The 21,099-nt window shown below is 52.1% G+C and overlaps 2 protein-coding genes across 5 annotated transcripts; one reads left to right on the plus strand and one right to left on the minus strand.

Annotated features, from left to right (window-relative positions):
• Positions 1–5,906: 5,906 nt before the first annotated feature.
• On the plus strand, positions 5,907–14,979 carry CD72 (CD72 molecule). Of its 2 annotated transcripts, none has more exons than XM_066256811.1 (9): positions 5,907–6,087; positions 6,192–6,287; positions 6,952–7,023; positions 7,574–7,663; positions 8,003–8,338; positions 12,929–13,071; positions 13,672–13,799; positions 14,447–14,568; positions 14,839–14,979. In XM_066256811.1, exons 1-9 carry the CDS (start codon positions 6,006–6,008, stop codon positions 14,862–14,864), a joined length of 1,095 nt encoding a protein of 364 aa, XP_066112908.1. In that variant the 5' UTR covers positions 5,907–6,005; the 3' UTR covers positions 14,865–14,979. The 2 variants fall into 2 exon arrangements, with proteins under 2 accessions (XP_066112908.1, XP_066112909.1); XM_066256812.1 differs by having other exon boundaries at positions 12,929–13,050.
• Positions 14,980–15,116: 137 nt separating this feature from the next.
• On the minus strand, positions 15,117–20,525 carry TESK1 (testis associated actin remodelling kinase 1). 3 transcript variants are annotated; one of them, XM_066256808.1, is made up of 12 exons: positions 20,265–20,525; positions 19,900–20,015; positions 18,923–19,469; positions 18,678–18,799; positions 18,510–18,558; positions 17,858–18,004; positions 17,435–17,517; positions 17,226–17,316; positions 16,910–16,993; positions 16,669–16,758; positions 16,422–16,536; positions 15,117–16,263 (listed from the first exon to the last, which is right to left on the minus strand). In XM_066256808.1, exons 1-12 carry the CDS (start codon positions 20,334–20,336, stop codon positions 15,377–15,379), a joined length of 2,403 nt encoding a protein of 800 aa, XP_066112905.1. In that variant the 5' UTR covers positions 20,337–20,525; the 3' UTR covers positions 15,117–15,376. The 3 variants fall into 3 exon arrangements, with proteins under 3 accessions (XP_066112905.1, XP_066112906.1, XP_066112907.1); XM_066256809.1 differs by having other exon boundaries at positions 19,900–20,020; positions 20,265–20,439; XM_066256810.1 differs by lacking the exon at positions 20,265–20,525 and having other exon boundaries at positions 19,900–20,076.
• Between the last annotated feature and the right edge of the window lie 574 nt (positions 20,526–21,099).

The raw sequence follows: 21,099 nt of genomic DNA on the forward strand, positions 1-21,099 counted from the left end.
GGAAGCATCAACTCCCATATGTGCCTTGACCAGGCAAGCCCAGGGTTTCGAACCGACAACCTCAGCATTTCCAGGTCGATGCTTTATCCACTGCGCCACCACAGGTCAGGCAAGGGTCGCTTTTCATGTGCACTCTGACTGGGGATCAAACCAGGATGTCTGCATGCTGGGCCAATGCTCTATCCACTCAACCAATTGGCCAAAGCCTGTTATTATTTTTCTTTATTACAGTTCATTCTGTGGTTTGGAGCCATCTTTTTGTCCTGTCTTACTGTCTGAATCTTGAGTGTCCCTTTTGGTATATTTGTGTTGTTGTTTTTTTTACAGCTCTGTGCCATCAGCATCTATGAATGCACTTTCTGTGTCACCATCCAAGACAGAACCGAGGAGAGGCCTGGGCCAAGTCACTGCAGACCTACTGGCACTCTTTGGCTTCAGTGATCAAAGGGCTGCACATCTCCTTCACAGTGCTGCAAGATGGCTCACAGTTCTCTCTCTTGATTCTGAAGCCATTAACAGACTTTTAAAGATGCTTTTGCTAAAATTTACATCTACTGGCTCTGGCCAGTTGGCTCAGCAGTAGAGCGTCCGCCTGGCGTGTGGAAGTCCTGGGTTCGAGTTCCAGTTGGGCATACAGGAAAAGTGACCATCTGCTTCTCCACCCCTCCCTCCTCTCTCTCAATCCCTCACTCCCGCAGTCATGACTCATTCAAGCAAGCTGGCCCCAGGTGCTGAGGATCACACCATGGCCACACTTCAGGTGCTAAAATAGCTCGGGTGCCAAGAAATGGAGCAATGGCCCCAGATGGGCAGAGCATTGCCCCATAGGGGGCTCGCTGGGTGGACCCCAGTGGGAGTGCATGAGGGAGTCTGTCCCTCTGCCTCCCCACCTCTCACTTAAAAATATTTTTTTACACCTACTATATCTGGAGCAATCACACCTTGATTTATGTCAAACATTGCCTAGACAATCTAGATAATCCTATATTTTATTTTAATTTTTTCAGAGACAGAGAGAGAGAGTTGGAGAGAGGGATAGGGACAGACAGACAGGAATGGAGAGATGAGCAGCATCAATCATTAGTTTTTCACTGCATGTTGCAACACCTTAGTTGTTCATTGATTGCTTTCTCATATGTGTCTTGACCACGGGCCTTCAGCAGACCGAGTAACCCCTTGCTCGAGCCAGCGACCTTGGGCTCAAGCTGGTGAGCTTTTGCTTAGACCAGATGAGCCCGCGCTCAAGCTGGCAACCTCAGGGTCTCAAACCTAGGTCTTCCACATCCCAGTCCAATGCTCTATCCACTGTGCCACCGCCTGGTCAGGCGATAATCCTATATTTTAGATAGAAATTTGTGACTTGCGCAAAGTCACATACTGTGGCCAGAGTTGACTTCTTTATCCATAATATCATGTTCTTTCCATTGCACCATGCTTCTTTTACAGTTTGGGAAACTCACCCATTCCTTCTGTAATTAGTTACTACAAATTTTCTTTTTCTTTTTTTTAAATGAGAGGAGGGAAGATAGAGAGAGAGACTCCCACATGTGCCTGGACCAGGATCCACCTGGCAATCCTCATCTGGGGCTGGTGCTTTGCCCATCTGGAGATGATGCTCACAACTAAGCTACTTTTAGCACCTGAGGCAGAGACTCAGAGCCATCCTCAGCACTTGGGGCCAACGCACTCTAATCAATTGAGCCACATCTGCAGAAGGGGAAGACAAAGAGAGACAGAAAGGAGGAAGGAGGAAGAAGCAAATGGTTGCCTCACCTGTGTGCCCTGACCAGTAATTGAACCTGGGACTTCTACACACCAGATTGATGCTCTACCACTGAGCCAACCAGCCAGGGCCAGTTACTACAGATTTAGTGGCTTAAAAATACAAGTTTCTCATCTTCCATTCTGTTGGTCAGAAGTCTGACACAGGTCTCGCTAGACTAAAGTCAAGGTGTTGGCAGGGCTTTTTGGAGGTTCTAGGTGAAAATCTGTTTCCTTGCCTTTTCTAGTTTCTAGAGACACCTGCATTCCTTGACTCATGGTTCCTTCCTGTACCTTGAAAGCCAGCAACTGGAGTGGAGTCCTTCTCACGCTGAATCTCTCTGCTCCTTCTTCCCTGTTGAATCTCTTTCTTTCCAGGGTCCTAAAAGCTTCTCCTTTTTAAGGACTTGTGATTAGACTGGCCTTATCAGGATAAAGCAGGATGATCTGCCCATCTAAAGCTTCTTCACTTAGCCAAATTAACTTTTTCTTAGGTGGAATACCTATTCACAGGTTCTGGAGATTAGAGTGTGAATATTTGGGGGAGGCCATTATTCTGCCTACCACACCGTATCCATAGATTAGGGCCTCCTGGAGCCAGTGGGTTAAGGTAACAGAATGATATAACTTGACTTTCAGGGTATCAGCAGACTTCCTTGACTTCCTGATATTGGCTGCACTTCACCAAAGTTTATCCAGATGAGCTCCTTTAACACAGCAAATTCTTTTCAGATTCCCTCATAGCTGGGCTCCCTCCTCCTGTCACCTTAACAACTCCTTCCCTGTGATAAGCAACAGAGGTCAGGAGAAGGCAAGAAATGGACTTCGGTATTTGTCCTCTAGGATAACAGATGATATTATGGTCTTGGAAAAGCTGTACAGCACTGGCCTCAGCTCTTAAAAGCCCTAGGTGTTCCTAACATTTGGGCATGTGAGGTGCAGCTCGGCGTTATAAGTATTTGTCCAGTTTTGAAAAGTAATGAGCATAAATATTACAGTGACCCCATATGACGCACATGGGGAAAAAAGAAGGGTCCTGCTCTCATCCCTAGTCACAAAAGAAGGCTGCAAGACAGTCTAAGATGGCCTGACCAGGTGGTGGCACAGTGGATAGAGCATCAGACTGGGAAGCAGAGGACCCAGGTTTGAAACCCCGAGGTCGCTGGCTTAAAGTGTGGGCTCATCTGGCTTGAGCCTTGAGCACGGGGTTGCTGGCTTGAGCAAGGGGTTACTTGCTCTGCTGTGGCCTCCCGGTCAAGGCACATATGAGAAAGCAACCAATGAACAACTAAGGAGACTAAGGAACCGCAATGAAGAATTGATGCTTCTCATCTCCCTTCCTGTCTGTCTATCCCTTTCTGTCCTTCTCTCTGTGTGTGTCTCTCTCTGTCTCTGTCACAAAGAAAAAAAAAGACAGTCTAGGATGGAAGGAAATGCAGATTGTCATAAGGAGACGTATAACTATCACCAAAAGAGCTAAAGAGGAGAGGGATATAGGCCAAGATTACCTAAGACCCTGGTAGGCAAACTGCGGCTCACGAGCCACAGGCGGCTCTTTGGCCCCTTGAGTGTGGCTCTTCCACAAAATACCACGTGCGGGCGCTACCTCGATAAAGAATGTATCTACCTATATAGTTTAAGTTTAAAAAATTTGGCTCTTGAAAGAAATTTCAATCGTTGTACTGTTGATATTTGGCTCTGTTGACTAATGAGTTTGCTGACCACTGACCTAAGACAACCAAACCCCTGTGGGTGTGCAGTTTGGTATATCCCAGTCCTACTGGGCACCTTCCTTTCTGAAGGTTCAAGTTAGGCAGATGCCCACTGATTCTTTTTTAAGCACATACTGCAAGCTTGGTTTTGGCATTTTACCTGGCATCTATGCCATGTTCATTTGTGTTTGGTTCTGAAAACTGGTATATTAGCTACAGTTTCTAGCATTTCTGCAAGAGTTCTTGCAATTGATTTGTACACACACTGCCCCCACCCCCTGTACACCACAGACAGAAGTACCCTGACTGCCCCCTCCCACGCCCTGGCACCAGCTGCGCTATACTCCCACTCACTTTCACAGGCCTCTGAGGTCCCCAGGGAATCACCAACACACAACCAACCGTCTGTTATCTGAGGGAAGCCCTGACTGGTGCCTGGGTGTGGGGACTGGGCTATCGGAAACTTTCATCTAACAGGGACAGTTAACAGCTGCAGGAACACCTTATTAAACAGTGAGCCTTAAAAAGGAAATATTTGTAGAATCTGTCCCCATGACCTTTTAAGACTTTTCTGAAAATGACCTGTCATTCCTTGCGGTGGAAAACAAACAAACAAACAGCTATCACAGGCATGCTTCAGCCCACAGAACCCTTCGTGCTTAATCCTCCCGGCAGGCAGGGAGGCTCACCTCACACAGACATCCCTAGACCACAAAGACTTGGGGTTGTGGGGGTGTGCGCTCACTCACACGCACGCGCACCTGCCTCTCTCAGAGACACATTCCTCAGGTGACAAACATGCACTTCTGCGCCAGTGGGCGCTCTGTCTGGGGCAGGCTGGGTGCTGCTGTTAGGCAGCGCTCTGGACAGACCCACAGGCCCCTCACGGCGCTCCTCCACACACCACTAATCATACAGTACAAGCAGTTAGCATGTGGTGAGGAACTCTTTCCCCTTCCCTCTTCCTCCCCGCAGCTGCAGGGGGGGGTTCTGAGGGGGCGGATGTCACCCACTAGGGGAGGGGTTTTCCTACCTCCATATCTTGTCTCGTCCCAGCTTCTTCCCACTGCCTGAAGTAGCCCTTTCGAGGTCACATTCGAGGTCACATCCTAGTAAAAGAGAATCAGGGAGTACCTCAGAACCATCATCCAGCAGCCGCCTCCTTCCTCCCCTGATGTCCCTTCTCTGCCATCAGCTGGGCCTTTAATCACTGATGAGGGCCTCTCAGTCCCTGGTCTTCCCCTATAATTGTCCCTTTTTCTTAGAGGCTGGGTGTGAAAGGACCATGTTAGGACTTTTTTAAAGGAAGAATTTTTCTAGTAAAGTAAGAAAGAAACCAAAACCAAACCAAGAAAATATCAAAACCTCAGCTGGCCCAGAGACTGCGTGCTCAGCACCCAGCCCGCTTGTTTCTTTGCCTAAGAAGCTGCAGTCCTTCTTCATTCCTATGCAACTCCTTTGCTTGCCTGCTCCCCACAAGGGTGCATAAGCAGTCCGTGCTGCACGCTTATCCACAGGTTCACAAGTTGGGGTTGCCCTCATCCCCACCTCCAGCCCAGCCCTATGCCAGAGCCCCTGCCTCTGGGGACTCAGCTTGCTGGATCCAGCTTAGATGTTAGGACACAGACTATATGAGTCCGGCAGGGGCAGGATGGGACCCAGAAGAAGCTGACTGGTCACAGGTGTGATCAGTAGTGCAACAAAGGTTAAAGGGGAAGAAAAAGGCCATGAAGAAGAATCTGGGGGTGTTTACAGAGGAGAAACAGAGTGGTCCCAGATTCTCTGCACCCTCCAAAGTCTGCTGTTGCTGGAAAGGGCACTGGAGTGAGACCCCCTGTGTGGGATCCTTGGCAGCTCAATCTACAGCAGGAGGGGAGCTGAGTCCACCCTGAAAGCTCCTAAACTGATGGGGAGATGAGCCCACAAAATCAGGGGCCCCTTTCTAGGAACCAATACCTCTGGGAACCCCAGGATGACAAGGAGCTAGGGCTCCATACTAAAATTTGATGGGAAGAATGAAGCTCCACCCTGGAGCAATAATTGGAGAGATCCTCCAGGGTCAGTCCGGCACAAAAGAGCTCTGACTACACAGATAGCCTGTGGACAAGGCGGCCAGGAGAGGAGCCATGGGGCAAATCAGGGAAGATGATCAGAGGATGGGCATCTGGAGCCTGGTACTGCCAAAGTGGGTCTGGGCTATGTGTAGGTGGTACACAAAGAGGAGACAGGGCAGACCTGAGTGGTGGTCCCGTGACCCCACTCCCACCCCTGATCCCCATGCTCTGGACCTGTTTTCCCTCCTCTGCCCCTTTGGCCAATGCTCAGTATGCCATCGCTTCACTGAACCCATCTGTCTGACATTTGCTCACATCTTCCTCTTTTGTGACTAGAAGTCACAGGACAAAGCACTAAACTGTAGAGTAACAGAGGGAACAGAGCCTAAGAGAGTGAAGAGACAGAGGGGAGAGTGACAAGGAAAGCTTGGTGCCACCGGAAGAAGGAGAGACCACTGGGGCAGAGGTGCCCAGGACCATGGCTGAGTCCGTCACCTATGCAGATCTGCGGTTTGTGAAGGCCCCCCTGAAGAAGAGAATCTCCAGCCAGTTAGGACAGGGTAAGGGTAGATGAAGGGTTCTGTATCCCATCCTCCTGCAGGACCCCATCCCACCCTAAAGACCCCCAATTCCCAACTCCCACCTTGGTTCCTTTTCTTTACAGACCTAGAGGCTGACGATGATGGAGAACTCACCTATGAGAATGTACAAGTGCCCTCAACCTCAAACTTGGCTTCCTCTGGACTAGGGGACAAAGCCGGTACAGAGAGCCCAGGGGATGTGTGTGTGTGTGTGTGTGTGTGTGTGTAGGCTGCGTCTTTTAAAAAAAGGAATTTAAGAAATTTTAAATTCGGCTATTGATATTAGAGAGAAAGGGGAGAGAGAACAAAACAAAACAAAACATCGATTTGTTGTCCAAGGGAAAAGGAGGGGCGTTCTTAAGAGAAAAGAATGAGAACTGGATAAATGGCAGCGGGGGCGGGGGGTAATGCTCCCTGGGGCCAGGTGGATCCCAGTGGGGAGGCAGGGATCGGGAGGGATAAAGGAGCCCTCTGGGAGTCGATGAGTTCCGAACGGAAAATGGGGAGTCGGAGGAGGGGGCGAGGGGAGGGGAGAGGGATGACAACATTCCTGTGAGAGGGTTTGGGGCAGAGAGAGGCCAGAGAAAAGATAAAGATATACTCAAAAGGGCGAGGAGAGGGTCCCAGGGTAAAAGATAGGTAAGACTCAGGAGGGACACGAGAAAATCCCAGAAGAGCTGAGGACCTCCGGAGAGCGAGCGCTAAGGGAGACCCGGAGCAGTAGCGTAAGGCGACGGGGGACCCTGGGGTCTCAGCGCGGTGGAGCGGGTGGCGAGTGGAGTGGGAGAAGAGGCATTTCCCAGGGCTTCCCATCTTCTAACTGGATTCGCTCGCCACGCGCAGGGGTTGTGTCGGAGCCACCAACTGCGTCCTGGAGCTCCGTGACGTCACCAGCATCCAGGCAGTTTTCGGCTTGTGAGTGCCTCGCCCTCTCGGCTCCGCGCTCTGTTTGCGGTCGGGATCGCGTGTGGGCACACGGGGCGGGGCCATAGCGTGGACCCGGCGAGGCCCAGCGGGGATTGGCGCGGAGCGACGTGCGGGCGCCCCCAGGCACCGGTGGTGCTAGGATTCGCTGTGTGCGAGTCTGATCCCGGACAGACCCGCGACCCTCTCTGCCCCTTTCACCCTATCTTTCTGGGGTGTGGACCCAGATCCTGTCCCCAGGCCCGGCTTACGATGGTCCCCACTCGCATAGCCCCTGCCCCAGTCTGGGTCTGAGATTTAGTGCCTCCTCTTACCGGGTAGTATGCCCTCAAGCCTCCTTACCAGTTACAACTCCCAGCACGTATTCTGGACGTCTTCCCTGTGCTACCTGCGGAAACCCTTGGCCCGACAAAAACTACCATGTCTACACCATGTCCTCTGAGGGAGAGGCCCTTTTCCATGAATCCCAATGCCCACCCCAGCCCCAGTTTATAAACTCATTCCTGGGGCTCACTGCCCCTCATGCCACTGTCTCCCTAAGGCCGTTCAGCTTGCTCGAAATACCTCCTTCTGGGTTTGCTCCTCACCTGCCTGCTGTTAGGGATGGCTGCTATCTCCCTGGGAGTGCGCTGTGAGTATGGCTCCCCCAACTTCCCACTTCCCCAAACAACTTTCTCCCTTACTCTCCCCAACAGCTGCCCTTCCTCAGCAGGGGCCAGAGCTACATACTATCACTACACCCGTGGCTTTTGGTCTGGTTTCCAGCCAGGCCCGTTTTAGAGCACTGTGTTGTCCTGAATTAACCGCACCTAATCCAGGACCTCCTTAAGCTCTAGCCAGTCAGAGTTTGTATTTCAGCCTGGTATGCAAAAAGTTGCAAGAAGCAGAAAAAGGATTGACGCTGAAGGCTCAGGACACCAGGGCACAGCTGAAGGAGATGCCATCCAAATCTCTCTTTATGGCCAAACAGATCTGCAGGTATCTCAGCAGCTCCAGCACACGAACAGGGTTCTGGAAGCCACTAACAGCAGTCTGAGGCAGCAGCTCCGCCTAAAGATCACCCAGCTCGGGCAGAGGGAACAGGATCTGCAGGGGGCCAGGAGGGAGCTGGCCCAGAGTCAGGAAACACTAAAGGTGCAACAAAGGGACTGCCAGGCTGTCAAGGAGGAGTTACAGGTCTCACAGGCCAGCGGGGAGGAGACAAAGAAGGCCTTGCAAAGTGAGGAGAAAGAGAGGATGAATCTGCAGGAGAGGCTGAACCACATGCGGGACACACTGAAGCCCTTCTTCACATGCCAATCAGAAGGTATCAGTCTGGGAGAGGAGAGGTGGGAGGCTCCGCTCTGAGGGATGAATTGAAATGAGGAGATGCTCATGGTAGGGGTGCAGGGGTCTATCTATCAGGGGGCATTTGAGTTTTCAGGAAAGGGATAGTGAACCAGAGTGGTGGCTGACATGAGCTGAGCAGCCTCAGCTAAAAGGGAGAAGAATCAAGTGCGGACTGGACTTAGGGGGCTCACCGAGCTCTAAGGCACATCTGTGGGGGAGGGGAGGGGAGCAGCCAACAATGCACATCACACTGTCTAAAGCAGCAAACTCAGGTGTCATCTGTCTTGACATCAGTGTCAAGGATCCAGGAGCCCTTTGAATTTGTATGTGAAATTGGTTGTTTGCATTTTGTGTGTGTGTGTGTGTGTGTGACAGGTAGAGACAGACACAGAGACGGACAGATAGGGACAGACAGGCAGGAAGGGAGAAAGATGAAAGCATCAATTTTTTGTTGTGGCTCCTTGTTGTTCATCGATTACTTTCTCATATGTACCTTGATTGGGGGGCTACAGCTGAGCAGAGTGACCCCTTAGTCAAGCCAGCAACCTCGCACTCAAGCTGGCAACCTCAGGGTTCCAAACCCTGGTCCTCTGCGTCCCAGTCTGACACTATCCACTGTGCCACTGCCTGGTCAGGCTGTTTGCACATTTAAAAAAAAATTTTTTTAACAGATTAAAAAAATTTTTTTTTAATTTTATTTATTCATTTTTAGAGAGGAGAGAGACAGAGAGGGAGAGAGAGGAGAGAAAGACAGAGAGAGAGAAGGGGGGAGGAGCTGGAAGCATCAACTCCCATATGTGCCTTGACCAGGCAAGCCCAGGGTTTCAAACCGGCGACCTCAACTCCACGCTTTATCCACTGTGCCACCACAGGTCAGGCTACATTTTTTTAAAAGAGAGGGTCTATAGCTTTAATTAGTCTCACTACATATGAGATCCTCCAAAAGATGAAAAATTACTGATTGATGAGGAGCATTCTGGTGGCGGGCAAGGCAGCTGAAGCTCTCACGTGTGGGTGACACAATGAGGTGGGGGGGTTATGTAGGGTAAAGAACTGGGGTGGACATTCAGCCAGCATGTGGGGATGAGGGAAGGGGACACATCAAAGGGGAGGGGCTGTGCCAAAGCAGGCAGGGTGCCAGGCCCAAGGGGACTAGAATGTTTATGGACTGGTTATCTGTGGTCGAGGTTAGGCTGTCTAGCTCAGGGGCCATCTGGATAGTCCCCCAAGGCTTAAGATAGTGAGGTTATGTGCATACACCACTTTTTTTTAACCTTCTATTCTCTGTGACCCTCAGTTCCATGCCCATGCTGCCACCCATCCCACAACGGCACCCTCGAGTTCAGCATCCCAAACTGCTCTTCTGCTGAAGGAACAGTTTCAGACCTCCACTCTGATCACAACTGCCCCACTGCAGGCTTTCCCTACACTTCCTCAGCCCCACTGCAGGCTTTCCCTACACTTCCTCAGCCCCACTGCAGGCTTTCCCTACACTTCCTCAGCCCCACTGCAGGCTTTCCCTACACTTCCTCAGCCCCACTGCAGGCTTTCCCTACACTTCCTCAGCCCCACTGCAGGCTTTCCCTACACTTCCTCAGCCCCACTGCAGGCTTTCCCTACACTTCCTCAGCCTCACTGAGGTCTCCACCCCGCTGACTCCTGTTTCCTCCTTTCTGGCAGCTGTCACCAGTCCTCACTTCTCTCTGTACCCATCTTGCATTTGGGGTCCATCACTTCAACCACTGTCCTTCTGCTGCACCTGCCTGGCAGTATCTCAACTCTGGATGAACTCACTGCCTACCTTGCCCATGCCTGCACCCAGGTACAACCAAGTGTGCAATCATTCTACTTGGTGCCACTGAAACTCTAGTTTCAACCTCAGCTGGGGCCTCAGCACTGCCTGGCAGCTCTGCAGTGGTTGCCTTGTTCCCCATTATGAATCCTTACTCTATACTCTTTACTGATGGGGGTGGGGGTGGGGAGAAGCACCAACTCTTACTTGCTTCACTTTAGCTGTGTATTGATTACTTCTAGTACGTACCTTTCACTTTTTTTTTTTTTTTTTTTTACACAGAGACAGAGAGAGAGAGTCAGACAGACAGGAACAGAGAGAGATGAGAAGCATCAATCATCAGTTTTTCACTGTGATACCTTAGTTGTTCATTGATTGCTTTCTCATATGTGCCTTGACCGCGAGCCTTCAGCAGACCGAGTAACCCCTTGCTCGAGCCAGCAACCTTGGGCCCAAACTGGTGAGCTTTTGCTCAAACCAGATGAGCCTACGCTCAAGCTGGCAACCTCGGGGTCTCGAACCTGGGTCCTCGGCATCCTAGTCCTACGCTCTATCCACTGTGCAACCACCTGGTCAGGCTCTAGTACGTACCTTGAGTGGAGATTGGACTTTAGGCTCAAGCTGACCCAGCAACACTTTGCTCAAGCCAGCAACCTTTGGGCTCAAGCCAGTGACCTTGGGCTTCAAGCCAGTGAGTTTTGGGCTCAAGCCAGCAACCATGGGGTCATGTCTGTGATCCCACGCTCAAGCCAGAGACCCTGTGCTGGTGAGCCCGTGCTCAAACTGGATGAGCCTGCACTCAAGCCAGTGACCTTGGGGCTTTGAACTGGCAACCTCAGCATTGTAGGTCGATGTCCTACCCTTCAACACTAGCTGGGTCTACTACCCTCTCTCTTTCAGCAGATGCCCTACTCTCTAGAGAGAAATTCCCTCCATTTTCTTCCACCAAATCTATATTTCCATTTCCATTTTGCCTACCCTCATCTCTTGTAAGGAAAACTGCAACAGCTTGCTGGATGTTCCCCCCCCCCCCAATCCATTCTACTCTTTGTATTGCTGCCAGGGTAATCCTTTAAAAAGGAAAATCTGATCATATCATCTCAGTGAAGAGCGTGTCACTATGGAACACATACTTTATGTCCAGCACTGTGCCCAGGCACTTGGGATATAGCTAGTGAACAAAATTCCTGTATGTTAAACCTTACATTGACTTTCTCTTCCCTGTAATATAAAAATAAAAAATCCTTCACATGGCTTCTGAAGCTCCTTTCAGGATGCCGCTTACCCCTCACCCTCTCCTATTTGGCCACACCAACTTCTTTAAATTACTGATTTACTAGGTACAGTCTGGTGGTGGGATAGCTGGGTGGGGCACAAGAGAAGTGCAGACAGAAGAGAGGGAGTGATTTTTTTTTTTTTTACAGAGACAGAGAGAGACTCAGAGAAAGGGATAGACAGGGACAGACAGACAGAAACGGAGAGATGAGAAGCATCAATCATTAGTTTTTCATTGCATGTTGCGACACCTTAGTTGTTCATTGATTGCTTTCTCATATGTGCCTTGACCGCGGGCCTTCAGCAGACCGAGTAACCCCTTGCTCGAGCCGGCGACCTTGGGTCCAAGCTGATGAGCTTTTGCTCAAACCAGATGAGCCTGCGCTCAAGCTGGTAACCTCGGGGTCTCGAACCTGGGTCCTTCCTCATCCCAGTCCGATGCTCTATTCACTGCGCCACCACCTGCTCAGGGGAGGGAGTGATTTTTGAGTGATGGAGGTAGAACTGACTGATGGAACAAAGCAATGGAGAGAGGTGGGTTGGGATCAGGAGCATGGACTGAGGTGTGGGATGTTTATTTTTTGTGGATGGTCAGGAAAGAGGAACAGAGACAAATTTTGAGGTGGAGGGAAGGAAAATGGAGAGAGTTTACATAAGTATCTGATAATTTCAGCAAAATAGGAACCAAGGTTGTCAACTTGTGGAAGAGTGGAAAGAGGGAAGGAGGTGGCTAGCAGCTTGACCAGTGTGGGGAAGTTTTCAGTATGCAGTGTGGAATACTTTAGTTAGCGGATGACATGAATGAGAGTCCTATTGAACACTTGTGGGAGCCCAGGTGTGGTTAGCCAAAATGGGTGGTGGTGGACTGTAATTGTTTAGAAATTAAGAATAGTACTACCAGCCTTATTAAAATAAACCTCCCAGATTGTTGTTGTTGTTGTTTTTTTACAGAGACAGAGAGAGACTCAGAGAGAGGGATAGACAGGGACAGACAGGAACGGAGAGATGAGAAGCATCATTAGTTTTTCGTTGCTCATTGCAAACACCTTAGATATTCATTGATTGCTTTCTCATATGTGCCTTGACCATGGGCCTCCAGCAGACCGAGTAACCCCTTGCTCGAGCCAGCAACCTTGGGGCTGGTGAGCTTTTGCTCAAACCAGATGAGCCCGCACTCAAGCTGGCGACCTTGGGGTCTCGAACCTGGGTCCTCGGCATCCCAGTCCAACGCTCTATCCACTGCACCACCGCCTGGTCAGGGAAAGCCTCCTAGATTGTTAAGGAGTAAAATTATTGAATGTTAAAGGCTTTTACTAAGTATATTCAGGTTTGGCACTTCCAGAAAGATTGCAAAGATCAAGGGCTAGAAGTTAATGAAGAAGCTGAGATTAGACCCAGGGGAACATTGTTAGCAACTAGACTGCTGAGCAGTCACTTTTATCCCAAGTGTTTAGATCTCCTGCATCTGAGCTGTGCTGTTACACTCTTTCTGTTTTTTAGACTCCTGCTGTCCTGTGGGATGGACACCAATGGACAAGAGTTGCTTTCATATCTCACGTATTAAGAGAAGTTGGGAGCAAAGCCAAAACTATTGTCAATCTCTGTCCTCCAGCCTGGCCACAGTTAGTGACTATTTTTATTCAGTAAGCATACCTTTATTCACAGACTGTCATGAGTACTGTTAGGTAGAGGGACATATGTCATCAGGTAATGAATGGCATTGCACATATAGTATACATGCATTCCTTTTCTCTGCAGCTTCTCAGCACAGTGCTCCAGGTGGCCCCTACTTATAAGAGTTGGCATGAGAGTTGACTTATGAACTATCTTTACTTTGACCTGTTTCTCATTTCAGCTTTCTAGTCAGCATTCTGGGCTGCCTAACAAATTATTTAACTGTGGTGACCCCTCAGGCAGAGACTGGTGGGATGGATTGTAGGGATTCTTTCCTTGTGACCCCAGCAGCCCACAGAATGACCCCCTCAAAGGCTGGAAGTTCTTTCCCAGCTGGGAGGTGAACTGAAGGGTAAATCTGCATCTGCAGGGTGGGACTTGAAGGATACAGGGATAGGTCACTGATGAGCTGGTGTCATACACCAAAGATGGGCACAGTCCCCTTGTCAAAGCTCCTAGGTCTCCCCAGAGTATTGATATTCTTCTATTTGCCCAGGTCCCTTTACAGCCCCCTCCCTTATTTCTCATCACTCTCCACACACCTCTGGTATCTCTGAATCTCCCCTTAGAGCTATTATTATTATGACACCAGCAGCAGCTTATTTAAGGTGTTGGCACAAGCTGATCGGTCTGATTCATATTGGGTTGACTTTGGATGGAAGGACTGGCAAAGGACTAATTCTAAAAAAGTCTCCAGGTAAGTTTGTTAAGGTATTTTGAGAATCTTCAACTTCATAATCCCTTCACAAAGACAAAGTAATGAGATTTCCCTTCAGGTCCTGCTCCAAAACCTTTCACAGATCAATATTGTAATTTGCCTACTTGTCCATTTCCTCTTTAAAAACTCTTTAGGGTGTTCTTATTCTCAAATTCTATTCCCAAGTACTGAGCAGTCCCTGGCACATACTTTTATTAGTTACTAGGTTGGGCCCTATGTCATCTTTCAGAAGCTAGGGCTTCACAGTTGATGAAGAACCCTGGCATTAGCTTCCTGTCCCTTGAAAAGGCTACCCAAACTGAGGTTGTACTTTCTGTCAGGGCCACTTGGGGCACTAGAGTTTCCCCAGGAGAGTAAGGAGCAATGGGGTAACTTTTGAGGATCAACCCCAGGGACCCTGAAATGGAATGGTCACCACTTGTTCTCTGACCGGAGTTTCTGTCTTTAAGACCTTGGGTAATTTTTCCTTCCCCTGGTCCTAAAGCCTCTTCAGGTTGACCAGACATGTGGCCTTAGGTAGACAGGGTTAGTTAGGACTTGGACTAGGTTTTATGTGGGGGAAGGGGAGAGGAAGGATGGGACAGAAGGGGACCAGAGCCTATCCCAGTTCTATTTCCACTCTTTAGGCCAAACCAAAGATGTGTCAAGGTACCAAATGGTTGGCTACAATTACCATCAGATTGTACTACTCTGCTCCCCTCTGTCTGTGAGATGGCAGCTTTTAGTTTCCAGAGTACCACTGAACTGAGTAAGTGTGAGGGATGGGACTGAGGCCTGGGAGCCTGGGGGGACAAGGACTCAGAGCAGGGGTCCAGCTGGTCAGGGAGCGAGTCATGCCTGTAGCCTCCAGGAGCGTGGTGTAAGGGGGCGTTGCTCAGGGAGAGGGGCAGCGAAGGCCTGGAACTGAAGGGAGGCTGGTGATGTGACTGTCCAGGGAGCTGGGGAGGAGTTGGGTGAGCTGGATGAGGGTTCTTAGTGACAGTCAGCTGTGGAGCTCACTGATATTTTACTCTTCCAGATACTCATGACAACAAGGGCCTGTGACCTTCGTCCCTGACCTGCAGCCACATCTTGATTATCTCCCTCCAGCGTTCCCTCACTCTGCTTGAACAGTGCCTGTGCCTGGCCAAGGACTGATCCATGCTGAACACTTCTAGGCAGCCTGCTGCCTGTCCTAGAAACTGGACTCTTCCTGGGAAAAGGGTGCAGAAACCTCTAGAAGAGGTTTTGGCATCACTAAGAACCTCCCATAGTGGAATGGGGGTTGGGGGGAGGAGGGCGCACGGCCTGAGTGGATAGGGGCAGCCCGGAGCCAGCCAGGCAGTTTTATTGAAATATTTTTAAATAATTTGCACGTGTTAGTCTCGTGTGTCAGCAGTGCTGTGTGATCCCTGGGAGAGCAAGCCCAGGGGTTGGATAGGAAATAGTCTGTCCCTTGAGTCCATGCTGAGGTTCTCCTATGTGGAGAGAAGCTGGCCAGCCGTCTGGGGCTGGCTCTGTCCAGCATGTGCACTGTCCTCACAGGGCATCCTGAAGGCCTAAGCTGGAGCCCACTGCTAAGAGCGTGCCCCAGGCAGCTGAAGGCTCGGTGTGGGTGGCTTGGCATGGTGCCCTCGGTGGCAGAGGAGAGTGCCCGCCTCACAGTTCAGGTTGCGGTAGCGGGCAACAGCTGGTGTGGGGCGGGGGCACATGGACAAGAAACCAAAGCTGAAGGGGCCCAGGCAGCAGCCGGGGCATGGTAGCCCCTCATCGGACTCCCGAGGAGCTGAAGGGGGCGGCGAGGGTTCTGTCCGCTCCAGAGCTGCCGCCCGGGGCAGGCTGTGCTGGGCCCGGTTCCAGGGCTCCCCAACCCAGCCCTGTGGGGAGTTCACCACCACAGCTGGGGGGTTGTTGTTAAGGGGAGGTCCTGGTCTAGGGGTCCAGGGCTGGGAGGCTGCCGAACAGGTGCTGATGAAGTTGTCTGTGGCCACGGCCAGGGGCAGCTGGGGAGCTGGTCCTGGGGGTTCTGGCTCAGGGCTACTGCCCTCACACTCCATTCTCTCTTCAGCCGAGGGGCCCACAGCGGGAGGGCCAGGACCAGGCAGTACTGTCTCCATGCGTCGGGGGAGCTCAGGGGACGATGGTAATGAGCGGCAGCGACGGGCAGGTGTCCCAGGCTGGAGCAGGGTCTCTGGAGTGGTCACCAAGGGCAGCTGGGTGGAGGGCAGTGGTGATGGTAGTACAAGGGGCAGGGGGGCAACTGGCTTGCTGGGTGTGTCCAGGAGCTTGATCTTGCCACCCCTGAGGTCTTCCCGTAGTGAGAAGGGGTTGACTCGAGTCAGATTGTCCCCCCAGTTGAGGGGTGATTCTGGTGAGGGGGGCAGGAAGAGGTCTGACCGGCTTCGGGAGAGCCGGGGGTCTGGCCTGGGAAGCGTGGCGGAGGGACCCCCTCTTGGAAGAGACCCTGTCAACAGAAAAGTCTGTGATCACTGTTCTTAGCATTGAGGGCCTCATTCACCAGGAGGCTGGTGGGACTAGAGCTTAGAAAAGGGGGTCTATGACAGGGTGCTTTGGAAAGGGGGGGACTTTACCTTGAGTTGGGTCAAGGTCATGCTCACTTACCCTGATTGTGTGTCAGGGGAGCCCTGGTGAGGGGGGCTGGCTCAGGCAGTTGCTCCAGGATCCACTGCAGGTGCTGGGTGATTTCGGTGAAGGGAGCACGAGCGCTAGGTTCCATCTGATGGGTAGACACAGGGGCCGCTTCACTCAGTGCTCCAAAAGCGGGTCCCTGACTTCTCCCATCACCTGGGACAGGACAGCCTTGACAGCTGATGGATGGGGCAGAGGGCAGGGAGGGTGAGGCTCTTACACTACAGCAATGGATGGCCAGAAGCAGGAAAGGCAGTGGGCAGTCATCCCCGACAAGGGTCCGAAAAGCAGGCACATCCAGGCCAAAGTCCTGCAGGGACAGAAAGGAAAGGCCTCCAAATCAGCCTTCTGGGGTTCTCCTTCTGGCCCCCAATAAGTATCTCAAGCTCCAGGGAACCCTTCTTGGTTATGACTTGCCCAATCAGGAGTCCCTCCTTCCCAAACCCGGAGACGCCATTCACCTCAGTACGGGGTAGGTAGTCAGGGTCTGCAGGCACCCGTGCGATGAGTTCACAGAGGACAATCCCAAAGGCAAACACATCGCACTGTGGGTAGGAGATAATGTCAGGGGAGGAATTGATAGTTTTCATGTCAGAATTCACAGGGGAGTCTTGACAGTTTCCATGTACTGGAGAGGTGCCCATGAGGGGCAAGGGCAGGTCTTGGGGGGTCTTTTGAATATCTGGTAGGGTTGTTGAGGAACTTGGGATAGGGACTTATAAGATGATCTTGTGGGTCTCTGGAAGACCTTGGGGATCTGAAAGGTTGATGTCTTACCTTCTCATCATATAGCTCACCCCGCAACACCTCTGGAGCCATCCAGTACGGGGAACCCACCACAGCCAATGGCTCCTTCCTTTCCCCTTCCCTGCAGGGCAGGCAGGGGCAGAGTGGTCAGAAACATTCCACTCAGACACCCTCCCCTGGAGGCTTCATTTAGATAGGAGTCTTCTGGAAGGTTTGGGGGACAGGGCCATTCAGCTCACCTATACACAGGAATCTTTTCAGCCAGCCCGAAGTCACCCACAACAGCTGTGAAGTTTCGGTCTTCCCGTCGGATCAGACAGTTCTGACATACACATATAGTATCCCCACACACCTATCACCTTCTGCTCTTTGATCTCCCAATCTATAACCCAAAGCTCTGTCACTCCAGAATAACCCCAACCCTCTCCCAGTTCTCCAGTGCATCCCAATCTTGCAACATCATCCACGACTTCAAACACAGGGTCATACTCAGCCCCTCAGAGTACATCTCCTCACCCCAGTCCCCCATTCCCCAATGTCTTGCTACTCTAACATCCTAACAGATTTATTACCCACATTCCAACCATTCCAACATCCGTGGGCTAGTTACAACCTAATGGTCTCATATCCCCTTCATGCCTCTACCTATCCGGCCAGCCTACCTTGGATGTGAGGTCTCGGTGGAATACACCTTTGGCATGCAGGTACCGTAGGCCGTGGGCGATGTCCAGAGCCAGGCGGAGCCTGACAGGCCAGGATAGAGGTTCGGGGGAGCTGATCAACTGTTCCAGGGTCCCCCCATTCATATACTGGGTACAGTGGAGGAGAATGAATGTCAAGGTGTCAGTCTGTACTCTACTGTCCCACTTATAAGTCAGGGGACACAGGCCCACAAAGGCCAGAAGGGTTGGCCTGTGCTTCTGGGTCCCAAATTCAAATTCTAGAGCTGTCCTATCCAATACATGTGCAACTATTTATATTTAAATTAAGTTTAAATAAAGATTCAGTTTCTCAGTCATACTAGCCACATTTTCAGTGCTCCTGGCCACATATAGCTAGTGGCTAAACTTTTGCACAGCACAGATATAGAACATTTTCATCCTTGCAGTAAGTTTTATTGGCTAGCATTGTTCTAATCTAGGGGATAGAGGATGAGAATAGCGGAGGCCTTTTATTTGTGATTTGCCCAGAGAGAAGTTTAGGGAAGCCTCCCTGGGAGGTCCTGTTGCCTCTCATTATTACTCTGTAGAAGCATCAGGATGTTGACTCTCCCCTGGGTGGTGGTGGGGTTCCCCATTTCTGGCCTATCCTCACCTCTGTAAGAGCGTGCAATTGTCCCTGGTGCACACAGACCCCCATGAATCTGGAAGAGGGGAGGGAAGATAGGAGGGTAGGCTGTTAGAGACTGCCTCTGCGCAGTTCCCACTTTTCCAGTGGGATCTTTCCCCTTCTCCCAGTAAGCAAGCGGCTGGGGCTGCTCACCTTAGGATGTTGGGGTGCTGGAGCCGGTTCATTAGCTGCACCTCCCGTAGCGTGTTTCCCCGGTTACTGGGGAGCCTATTCATTTTCAGCACCATGACTTGCCCTGACTGTCGGTGCCGAACCTGGAGGTGTCAGGGGCCAGCGAGTCCCGGGCAGGTCGGCGGGTCTCCCGGGTCCAGGACCCCTACCTCCAGCCTCCCGTTTAAGGCTTGGTCCCGCCCCTCTGCCCTCCCTGCGGGTCTTACCTTGTAGACCTCAGAGAAGAAGCCGGCCCCGATCTTCTCGGCGCAGTGGAAATCATCCACGCGCGCCAGGCTGGACACGGCACTGCGGAGAGCCCGGTAGGAGGAGGGGCGGCCCCGGCCCGGGCCTCCGCTCGCGGGCCCCTCCCCCGGCGCCTCTCCGGCACCGGGCCCTGGGCCCCGCAGTGGGGGCCGTTCCCCGGCCATGGCCGGGCCCCCAACCGGGGCCTGCCTCACATGGCAGGGTCCCCGGGGCCCGGGCAAGCCGCGCTTGCCATGGGCATGGGCCCAGCCCGATCCGGGGCGCCGGGACTCCTGCTCCCGCCTTGGAGAATGGAAGATCCGCCGATGATCCTGGGCCCGCCCCCGCCGAGCCGGCTTGCTGGGCCCCGGTGGACGGCGCTCCGCTCCGCTCTGCGTAAGGCCTGGGCCTGGGCCGGGCGGTGGTGGTGGCGCTCCGGGCGCCGGCGGGCAGGCGGGCTCCCCGCAGGCGGAGGCGGCGGGCGGCGGCGGCTGCTCGGCTTCACCGCTGGGGCTCAGGCTCCGCGGCCTGCCGGGGGCGGGGCCGAGCAGGGCTCCGCTTAACTCTTTGGAACCCGGCCCCCAGGCAGCGGCCACGCCCCCTCAGGTACGCACCTCCCAACCGTTGGCCGCTAAGCCCTAGGCTAGTGGGTCTGGGGCGCCGTGGTCAAATAAAGTCCTGAGCTGAATAACTGAAGGGAATTAAGGCCTGATTGTGCGTACACGCAGGTCAAAGGTCTTTTAGTTGCCCAGGGAGTCCTCTCACCCCTCCCACCCTCAGGTCGCTGTCAGTTGAGAGCCGGACTCGCGAAACCGCCCGATTCCTGGCCTGCATGGACCAGCAGGGCAGAAAATTAGACCCCTTATGCCGAACCGAAAACTAAGGCAGCCCAGCAACTTGTCACCTTCTTGACCTCCGCCCTGCCGATTGCCCAGGTTTCCACCCCTGCACCTCAAACCTCAGGACTCCTTGATACTTTTTTCCTTCTCGAGCAGCCGTGATGCCCCAGGGATCTAGTGAGCGCTTGGCCAGACCTTCCCTAGTGTGGCGCCAGCTCCTCCTCACTCCATCGCACTTCCCTCGAATAAAGTTCAAATTCCAGAGCCTCCGCCTAGTGATACCCAGCCTGGACCTTCTTTACTATCTCGTCTAAATGACCCTTTTTCCACCTGCAGGAAGCCCCTCCTTCCGGGAGACCCCACCCCTTGGCTAAACCCCGCCCTTCAAGGGGCTCTTCCGTGGAAGCCCCCTCTTTTCCTTAGTTAGACCCTCCCCAGCAGAGGCACCTTTCCTCAGTATCACACTGCTAACGTCAGTTTTTACCATGCGACACCTCCTCCAACTGTGTGTTCCACGCAGTGAGACCCCACCTCTCTGAGTGACTCCACCAGTCATTGTGACCCTTCCTCTCAACGTGACTCCTCCTCTCAGTGGCCCAGCCCTTATCAGTGTGACCCTTCTCAGAAGGTTCCACCCTGCACCAGGTGTGAATGTGATCTGCCCTCTCAGGCCAGAGGAGGAGCTGCAGCTGGCGTCTAAGTCAGCTCAGGGCCCGAAATGCGCACGCAGTTTCGGGACCCTGTGCACTCGCCGTATCCTACCATTCCTCTCTTCCGGCTTCCCCAAGTAAACAGCCAATCAACGCCAGGGATGGGCGGACGGCTCACGGACTAGTGTTGGTGGGCGTCAGTGAACGCCACCTAGCGGTGCGGTGGAGGGAGGGGAGTCTTCGGCCTGGGGAGTAAAACATGTTGCGTCCGACTTTGAAGAATCATGTAAGAGTGTTCTTCAAAAATTCCAAAGCTCTGTATTTCTGTTTCTGTGGTAAGCTGAAGAAATCAAGAGACCTGTTCCATGTTTATGAGCGTTGGAACCAAATACTTTTTGTCAAGGGCTAATGAGAAAAGGATAAATAAAGGCCAGTCTTAAATTATAAAGGATGCATTAGAGTTGGGAGAAGGTCAGATGCTGTCTCGCTGTGGGAAGGTTTTGCATAAGTTTGGAGGGAAGAACAGGAGAGATTCTCAGCCCTTCCAGAGCCAGTGGAGACAGGCCAATCTGCAGAAACCTATGCCTGGGCCATGTGCATCATGTTATGACAGTTTGGTCTCAGCAAAACAAGCTCATTGATCACATTAAATTAATTTTAACATCTACA

This window comes from Saccopteryx bilineata, chromosome 2, assembly GCF_036850765.1.
Source record: "Saccopteryx bilineata isolate mSacBil1 chromosome 2, mSacBil1_pri_phased_curated, whole genome shotgun sequence".
Classification (NCBI taxonomy): Eukaryota; Metazoa; Chordata; class Mammalia; order Chiroptera; family Emballonuridae; genus Saccopteryx; species Saccopteryx bilineata.

Bases quoted from the DNA above. Each gene is read 5' to 3' on its own strand.
- TESK1 (XM_066256808.1), bottom strand. From the start codon at position 20,336: ATGACTGGTGGAGTCACTCAGAGAGGTGGGGTCTCACTGCGTGGAACA. The intron at 17,317-17,434 runs GTGAGCTGAATG...CCTGCCCTGCAG, and splicing joins GAAAAGATTCCTGTGTATAG to GGAAGGGGAAAGGAAGGAGC. The intron at 16,537-16,668 runs GTAAGAGCCTCA...TCTACCCATCAG, and splicing joins TGGCCATCCATTGCTGTAGT to ATGGAACCTAGCGCTCGTGC.
- CD72 (XM_066256811.1), top strand. From the start codon at position 6,006: ATGGCTGAGTCCGTCACCTATGCAGATCTGCGGTTTGTGAAGGCCCCC. The intron at 6,088-6,191 runs GTAAGGGTAGAT...TTTTCTTTACAG, and splicing joins CTCCAGCCAGTTAGGACAGG to ACCTAGAGGCTGACGATGAT. The intron at 13,072-13,671 runs GTAAGCATACCT...ATCTCCCCTTAG, and splicing joins TTAGTGACTATTTTTATTCA to AGCTATTATTATTATGACAC.